The sequence below is a fragment of the Acanthisitta chloris genome, unplaced genomic scaffold (genome assembly GCF_000695815.1).
Source record: "Acanthisitta chloris isolate BGI_N310 unplaced genomic scaffold, ASM69581v1 scaffold44749, whole genome shotgun sequence".
Lineage (NCBI taxonomy): Eukaryota > Metazoa > Chordata > Aves > Passeriformes > Acanthisittidae > Acanthisitta > Acanthisitta chloris.
Window position 1 is genome coordinate 1 of NW_008693938.1, and position 8,973 is coordinate 8,973.

The 8,973-nt window shown below is 53.4% G+C and overlaps 1 protein-coding gene across 1 annotated transcript; it reads right to left on the reverse strand.

Moving 5' to 3' along the window:
- Positions 1–580: 580 nt before the first annotated feature.
- Positions 581–8,727, reverse strand: LOC103810318 (dynamin-binding protein-like). Its single transcript, XM_009083218.1, has 13 exons — positions 8,539–8,727; positions 7,514–7,613; positions 6,871–7,018; positions 6,331–6,348; positions 5,474–5,673; positions 3,930–4,060; positions 3,593–3,697; positions 3,255–3,383; positions 2,485–2,817; positions 1,905–2,087; positions 1,628–1,826; positions 1,082–1,530; positions 581–769 (listed from the first exon to the last, which is right to left on the reverse strand). The coding sequence occupies exons 1-13, from the start codon at positions 8,722–8,724 to the stop codon at positions 581–583; spliced, it is 2,370 nt and encodes a 789-aa protein (XP_009081466.1). The 5' UTR covers positions 8,725–8,727.
- Positions 8,728–8,973: the final 246 nt, after the last annotated feature.

The window sequence follows — 8,973 nt, forward strand, 5'->3', positions numbered from 1 at the left end:
GCAAGTTATTCCTGAGGGGTCAAAGCCTATATGGGGGCTTTCAGAAGCCAGGCCTGGAGCTCAACTACTCCCAGCGAACCTTGTAACTGCTTTCACAGGCAGCGTGTCCTGCACAGACAGGCGAGACCTACTGCTGCTGCTGAGAATGTACAGGGAGCACCTTCACAAGGCCTAGGTTGGTTTTAATACTATTTGACACTATTTAATACTATTTGTCTTTAACAGTCTGCAGAAACTCATCATTAGCCTTTCACAATTTAAACCCACAGCAGTTCCTCAGCCTTAGTCAAGCCTGATCCTGGGTAGGCCACATCTCAGACTTTGCTCCCCTGCTCTTGGCTGGACACAGGAGGCTCAAACAGCACAGGTGACCTCAGCTCGTCCCTCATACAAGCTGCCTGCTCCTGCCTCTCTGGCCAGCCCACTCTTCTTCCTCTTCTTCCCCTGAAGGGGAGGTGGCGGCCAGTGTGTTGGGACCCAGGATCACTGCATGGCTGTGAGCGGGACTGGGCAACCCCCCCAAGACCCCCAACAGTCCCTGCAGGAACAAGGCATGGGGTGCAGGCTCCTGCCCACTGTCTCACGTGTACTCTGTCTTCCGGATGTAACTTGAGGGTACGTAGCCCTGCTTTCCATGCACCTCGGCCAGCCACCACTCCTGATTGCCTGTGATGTCCTCAAACTGCAAAATCCTGAGTCTCTGGTTAGCTGACACGCTCAGCTCGTTGGTGTTTCGGCCTTTGAAGGTATAGAGAGCATAGTACACCTGCTAGACAGAGGGAGAATGTCAGTTGGATGGTCATGCCACACAGCCTTGCTGTCACACTGATAGGTTGTGTGGGCTTTTGTTCTTCTCCCCAAACAGCGACAGCCCCAACCTCATCCTGGCCTCTGTCAGAGCTGCATCTGCCTGCCCACCCCCAGCTGCAGCCTTGGTCTCTGTCTCTGCACCTCTGCTGCTGGGAGAAGAGATCTTGTTACTCCACCTCCCACCTGCCCCTGGTCACTGCCAGGGAGGAGGATGATTCAACTCGAGTCAGCCCTTGGCATCCCCAGCCCCCCGGGGTGGCTAAGGACTCACCTGGTTGCCCTCTGACTCGCCGCTCTCCAGCCCAGAGTCTCTGTCCTCCACTGAGAGCGTGGGCCTGAGATGTGCTTTAGCAGGATGCCCACTGTGAGAGTTGGCGCTGCAGCCCAGCTCAAGGCGTCTGGAGTGGCGCTGAGATACCACTGTACCAGCCTCCGGCGGCACTGCCCTGTCGCCAGAGCCAAGCTGGGGCAGAGAATCCACCTCCAGTGGGGGCTGTGGGGACTGGTGTGAGTCTGCTGGGGAGGCTGAGTCCTGCGGGGGTTTCTGAGTGAAGGTGACGGCTGCCCCGCTGGGGCTGAAGGTCAGTGTGGCATTGCTCTGGGGAGAGGAGCTGCTGTGTTCTGACTCGTTGGAAGAGTGGCTGCCCACAGAGACATCCGACTGGCTGCGGCGTGGGTTGTAGGGTTTCAGAAAGGAGCTGTACACAAAGCCTTTTGTCACTGCAGAGAGGGAGAGAAAAGGTGCTCAGATTGGGACACAGCAGGACCAGAGGAGGGGACTCACAGCATGCACCAAGGGCAGGGAGCAGCCACTTACTCCCATTGTCTATGAGCCAGCGATTCTGGCTACCCATGGGGTCCTTTTTCTTGATGACACCCACAATGTCTCCTTCCAGCAGTGAGACATCCAGGTCTTGGGCAGCATTGAAATTGCGCTCTGCCTGGAAGAGACTCTCCGGGGGATAGCGGGCCAGGAGGGCAGCTCGGATGTCATCCGACTGCAGGAAGTAGCTAGGCTGCAGAGGAACAAGGCAGGTGTGAGTGGCTGCCCTGGGCTCCGCCAGCCCTGACACTGGGCAGAGGGGGGAACTCACCAAGCCCACAAGGGGCTGCCGCCGGACAGACTGCCGTTCCATGCTCTTCCTTTCAAAAGTTTTCTTAGGAGCTGCCTGGGACTCTGGGAAGAAGGTGAAGGCCTGGAGCTGCTGGAGGACTCGACTGTGCTCATCCTGGAAGACGGCAATGAGGTTCCCCTCCCTGCCAGACACCTTCAGCAACTGGAACCAGAGCAGAGTTGGGGGTCCTGGTTAGGTGACAGCTGTTGGGAAAACTGGCCAAGAGCTACAGCAGAGATGATGACAGGGGCTCCGAGTCCTGCCTGTGACTTTTAAAGGGCCCAGAATTGCAGTCCTGAGATTCTTCCTTGCAAATGTTCTGCCACTGCTCCAGGAGCAGCCAGTCTCTTCACTGTATCTATGCATGACTGCATCATGACCCTGCAATCCCTGCCCTGACAGCATCCCACACAAGCCCTCCCCAAGTCACTTGTGGCCTGAAACTAGTAGCAGCTTCCTCCATAATGTGACATGTCCCAGGCAAGGCTCAGGGAGAAGCCCTGCACAGAGATTAGTGCTGCACTGAGCCCAGAGCACTGTCTGCACTCTGGGAACCCACCGACAGCAGAGGTCTCAGCTCCTCCAGGGCCAGGCGCACGAAGTCACAGTGTGCCTCGGCATAGCCCCTCACGCAGCTGGCAAATAGCTCCTTGGAAAAGCACAGGAACTTGGGCAGCTCATCCAGCAGCTGGGCATTGAGGGCCTCGTAGTCGTTGCGAGCTGACTGCAGCTCCTCCAGTGTTCGCTTGTCCTTCAGCCTCTCTGCTCGCTCCGTGCAGTTATGGAAGTCGAGGAGCTTGTCGAAGCGCTTCTGCACCAGCTTGTGGGGCCCTGCAAACATGCTCAGCAGCTGGTTCAGGGGTGAGCTCACCAGCCGCTCTGTCCGCTCTTTCTGGTGGGCAGAGACACAGAGAGGAGGTGAGACAAGGTGCTCTCTCCCAATGTGCAGTGAACATCAGCAGCTCATTCTCCAGCACATAATCTCCCAAGGAGAGTATAGGGACTGTCTTCCACCCACAAGAGCTCCAGAGACCCCTTCTAACATTGATTATTCTATAATCTTACTAACTGTGCCAGCATGGTAATACCATGGGAAGTACCCAAACCACTCACATAACGAGCTGCAGCGTTTCAGGTAGGGCTGGAAAAATGTATACCTAAGAGGCCCACCCATAAACTCCCAGACATCAGAGCTCTTGTGACAGAAGAGGTAAGCTCCTCCCTCAGGTTACCCTCCCTGCAGCCTCCCTGGGGCCACCTATCTGCAGCAGACCCCCAGGGAGGGCCCCAAGGGTACCCCCAAGCACATGAGAGCACAGCCTCACTCACAAAGTTGGAGAAGAGCTGGTCGCTGATGAGCCGATTCACTTTCTGAAACTGGTCCATGTTCCCACTTCCCTTCTCCATGCACAGGTCCCACATGCTCCCTGCTGCCAGTGCCTTCATACAAGCCGACTCCTGCAGCAGGGCCACACAGTCAGCTTGACTATGCTTGCTGCCTATAGGAAGAGGCCTCCCAGGGCAGCCCAGACCCTCAGAGACCACCCTCCTGGCAGAGCTAAGGCCAGGAGCACTGGCCAGAGGCACTGCAGGTACACAGCAGGCAGACAGGAGGGGCAGTGCACAACAAGCCCTACAGGTTCAGCATCACACCGAGGCCAACTCACCCGGACATGCTGCAGGTAGAGGGAAAGGTCCCGGATGAAGGACTTGATCAGTCGCTCCTGCATCCGGAAATTTTTCTCTGTCTCTTGAAAGGCTTCGTCCTTCAGCTGTGAGAGAAAGCGTTTCAGGGAAGGCAATGCAGAACTCCAGCACAGCCCAGAGTGTGAGGTGTGGGTCTCCTGCCCACAAGCTGGACAGCAGAGATGGGTGGTTCAGACTCTAAGCTCACTCTGCCTCGCTGGTCTGGATCAGAGCTACACACTGGGGAAGAGGTGTGGAGAGACAGCAGATACCACCACAGAAGCACAGCAGGGTGTAAGTACACCTGATGCACATTACCTGGGGTGCAAAGCCTGTGAGATGCTTGATGTGGCTGCTCACACGGTTGGATTTCTTGAGAATAGAATGTAAGTTGATCTTGGAGATCTTCTCCATAAGGCTATCATCATACCCTTTCCTGTACTTTAGCACTAAAGAGATTGATATAGAAATCAAAACTCTTGTAAGCAAAAAATCCATGTCTTACAGTGCCTCATCAACAATCACCTTGCTGGCTCTCCTCTTCACTAAGCCTCTGCAGTCCCAAGTACCCCACAATCATTATAGAATGGCTTGGGTTGGAAGGGACCTTAAAGTTCCAACACACCTACCATGGACAGGTACACCTTCCACTAGACCAAGTTGCTCAAAGTCCCATCCAACCTGGTCTTGAACGCTTCCAGGGATGAGGCATCCACAACTTCTCCAGGCAACCTGTTCCAGTGCCTTGCTACCCTCATTGTAAAGAATTTCTTCCTTATATCTAATCTAAATCTACCCTCTCTCAGTTTAAAGCCATTATTTGTAGACCCACCATTCAAGCTCTTCTATAGGATTATGCATAGCGTCAGCATAAGATGACATAGGACAGGTTGTACAATGATCATTCAACAAGGGAAGACAGGGAGGGTGGTCAGCAGGTATCAAAGGGAATAATTTTATCCCTCTGTTCAGTCCCAGGGAGGCTGCACTTGGGTACTGTATCTAGTTTTGGTCCCCAAGGTCATGAGAGATGTGGGAGAACTACAGTTCCTGATCCACAAGGAGAGCTCAGGCCCCACAGGGAGAGCTGGAGGAGTTGGGTGGGCTCAGCCTGGCTGGGAGGATGCAGAGCGGGATCTGTTCACAACTAGCAGCTACTTGAAGGTCAGTTACAAAGGTGATGGGGCCAAAATCCTCTAAGCAGTGCCAGGCAACACAGGCAGTGCCCACAGATGGCAGCTTGGGAGCTTCAGGGTGCATCAAGGAGTGCAGCTTCACCATGAAGGTGATGTAGTCCTGGCATAGGACAGCAGAGAGGCTGTGAAATCTCCATCCTTAGTAGTCAGCAAGAACTGGCTGGAGGGAGCAGTGGCTGATCACAGAAAACGTTGGGGACAATTCTGCTCCAAGCAGGATGTTGGACAGGAGACCCAGGAGTGCCCTTGGCAGCCAGCACTTCTGTGATTTTGTCCTGTCTACAGACACACCTTCAGACTTAAGCCTCCAGATCTCAGTAAGACAGACTACCCCAACAGATTAATTCCCTACTTGTGTAATTTAAAATTGCATTTTTAACATTACATATTCTTTTGTCTTTATCATTATTTTTGTTTTCATTTAATAGCAACTGCATACATTTAATATCTCTAAAGTCAGATGTATATTGTGTTACTTTAAGTATTGTATGTCATGCTCAGATATTTTAAATGCAGCTCTTCTACTGCCCTTTTGTGCGGGCACAGAGTTTGGGAGTAGCTTTCCTCCATAACTGTTGTTGCCAGCTAAGGCTCAGGGGCCAGCAGATGCCAACCTCAACACACCCACTCCTGTCTCTCTCTCTTGAGTACTACCCAGCTACTCACCCAGGTCCTTCCTACGCTTGTATTCATTGATGTTGACATTGATTTCTTTGACTGCAAGGACAGCAGCCGCGAGTGGCGCCTTATCAGGATGAGCCTCAGGGGTGGTGCTCAGCAGCTCCATCAGCAGCAGGGGGTATCGCATCACCCTTTGCACTGGCTTGATGAGGAAGGAGCCCAGGTTAATGTAGTTTCTGCAGCCCCTGGGAAGTTGGAACAGGAGATGCACCAGGTGTCAGTCCAGCTCTGCCACACAAATTCTGCCCCCTCACATTAATGCCAACCAGAACACCAATGCCTCCACATCCACTGTACTCATGTAGTACTCATGTACACTGTAGTCATGCCACCCGCGTGTACAATCTCACTGCTCCTAAACTCCTGGTGCTCTCGGATCAATCCCAGGTTTTCAGTTCTCACTCATACCAGGTGATCCTTCCCAGTCAGGATTCTCTCCGCCACCAGACCCACCATGAAATACTACATAGGCACAGCCACACACTTGTTGAGTGCCACTTGTTTCAGACTCTGTCCCACCACCCAACTGCCTGGATCTGTCCTCCTGTGCAGGACAGACTGACTGCACTCAGGACTGCAGCCACTGCAGGATGCTCCTGGCTCCTTGAGCCTGAGGGGTCCTAGAACCTGTTTCCTGCCCAAGACCTCATCACCTGTGCTGTCTACCTGTGTAGTCCACCCTTTGCTTCTGCTACAGTCATGCCACAGACACTCCTCCCAGGTGTGCCTCCACAAGGCACTGTTAGGGACTCACAGCATGCACCCAGCTGGTGGCAGGAGGTTAGTTATAAGGGAACAGCCAAGCCAAGACAGACAGACAAGCAGGGGCTAAGTGCACTTACCACTCACTGTACAGCCTCCTGTTGGCCCACAGAGTGCCAAAAAGCAAAGAAAAGCAATGAGTTAGTGGGGTGGCAGGTGTGCAATCCCACAGCCAGCACTTTCACCCCACCAGTCATGCTGCTAGGGCAGTGGGCAGCCCTGTCTCTCCAGAGCAGCAGCCGGCACTGCCAGCTCCTGGGACATTAACCTCCACAAGCTGGAGCCCTGGCAGTAACTGAGCCAGGCAAAGCAGCTCCTTCCTCACCAACCATGGTGGGTCAGGGTTTGGGGAACAGGAGCCCTCAATCCAGGACACGCCACCTTCTCTGTACCTTGGTAGCTTCTATGCAGATTTTAAGGGGGCCTACAGGTGTTCCAGCACCTGCGCACTGAGGCAAGGGGCCATTTGAACCCAGAGCCTGGTCAACTATGCAGTGCCACAGTCAGACCCTCTCTAGTCACCACCTGAACTGTCCAAACACAGCTGGCAGAAGGGCAAGGGTGCTGGAGACTGACCCCCCTATCCCAGCTTAGCAGCCATCACACCCAGAGGCTCCAACCTGAGGCTATCCAGCAGGTCCAGAAGTAGTTTCTGCATCTTCTCATCCTTCTCATAAGTTTCCAGCAGTGCGATGGCCTCATCGTGGTTCTGGCAATACACCTTGTAGATGCTCTCCAGCTTTGCACGCTGTGTCAGGAACACTGGCCCTGCAGACAGCAGCAAAGCAGGACTTCAGTGTCTCCTGCTCCCCAGCTGCCTCCAAAAATGCTGGTGTGCCTCACAGTGAGAGGTCCAGTGTCCCCGTTCCACACACAAACAGCTACTACAGCATGCAGGACACGTCCTCATCACCCATTAACACAGAAAGCTCAATCAATCCAGGTCTCCCAGGAGTGAGAAGTGGGGACACAGAGCACAGGCACAAGCGGTCCAAGGCCTGAATAGCAAAAGCTGGCAGTGCAGGAGTGAAAAGTGGGGCTCCCCTTGGGGCAAGGGGCCATGAAGGACTACAGGCACTGTGTTTCTCAGCAGTGACCCATGGGACAACACAGAATGCCTTGTTAGACTGATGAGTGGTGACAGGGACCAGCAGGGAGAAAACCCAGTCCCAACAATCCTCTCCCACCATTTAAACTGTTCTGTCCTGCCACTAGCGAAGCCAATCCCAGCCTTCAGAGAAAAGCTAACAGAAGAATTCTTACCAATGGCATCTGAAGCCTCCAAGGTCGACAGCAGCTGCTTGGAGAAGCTAATTACCATGTGGATGTTTCCAAAAAGGCCATCAAAGTCTATGTTCTGCATCTAGTGAACGGGAAAAGAGATGACCTGGATGGGGGAACCTTGTCCCAGTCAACCCTGCCTTGCCCTCCTGCAAACCATCAGTCCTCAGATTCACAGCAGGCACCTGGTGTGACCTTTTCCCACCACAGTGACTTCTGTACACACTTGTCCCACAGTGCACTGAAACTCTCACTCCTTATGCGTCCTACCATAGCGTCCTCCTCTTTCCTAGCAATTCCATCCCAGCCTCTGTTCACCTGTTTTTCTACCTCTCCTCCCACTAACTCTGCCCCCATGCCAAGACCCCATATCTTATTTCTCCTGACAATGAATTTAACCTACAAACCAAAGGAAAAGAAACATATCGCCCTCTACACCTACTTGAAAGGAGATTGTAGTCAGGTGGGGATTGGTCTCTTCTCCCAGGCAACCAGCAGTAGGACAAGAGAGCACAGACTCAAGCTCTGCCAGGGGAGGTTTAGGTTGGATATTAGGAAGAGACTTTTACGAAGAGAGTTATCAGGCATTGGAATGGGCTACCTGAGGAGGCAGTGGATTCACCATCCCTGGAGGTTTTCAAGATGAGACTGGATGTGGCACTTGGTGCCATGGTCTATAGTAGGGTTGGACTTGATGATCTTTGAGGTCTTTTCCAACCCAGTTGGTTCTATGATTTTCTGCTTTGGGAAATGTATCTATGATACTTGCTGCCAGGTCTTTTGCTTTCAGCAAGGATGAGACCTCAGCAGGATCTCAAAACAGATGGGCTGTTGCTACAAGTGCAGAGAGCTGTGAGAACCATCCTGCTCCCCTCGGCATAGCTTTAATTTCCTCTATGGGTTCCCATGCTGCTTGGTCACCTTGGAGAACAAAATGGACTCAGTATCCTTACCCCAAACCACCAGTGCTGCACCACAGCTTGCCCTCTCTCCCTTTGGGTTCCTACCTGTGCCTTCTGCAAGGGCACCATGATCCTCTCCACACACATCTCCAGGTCTCTGATATAGTCCCGCTCTGTTTGGAGTAGTTCCTCAATAACCTTGGACCTCTTCTCCAGCATCCTTTGCTCTGTGCTTTCAGTGGCAGCTGAGGATGTCTCCAGGGATGGCGTCTGGGAGGACAGGAGAGTCATCTCTGCAAGAGAGACAAGCAAGATCAGCAAGCTCCAGCAAGGATCGGAGACAAATAGCACCCTAACTGTGACACATGTAACCTATGAGGCTGACAACACTATTAACAGACCAAGAAAATCCACCCAAGGGCCTTTCCAGGGCGGTCATCCCCGGGCAGCAGGGAGCCACGGAGGCTCCGCAGCCCACCCTCGCAGCACCAGAAACGCTGCAACGCCCCCGGCACCGGGGCGGTGGGCACCGGCACCATC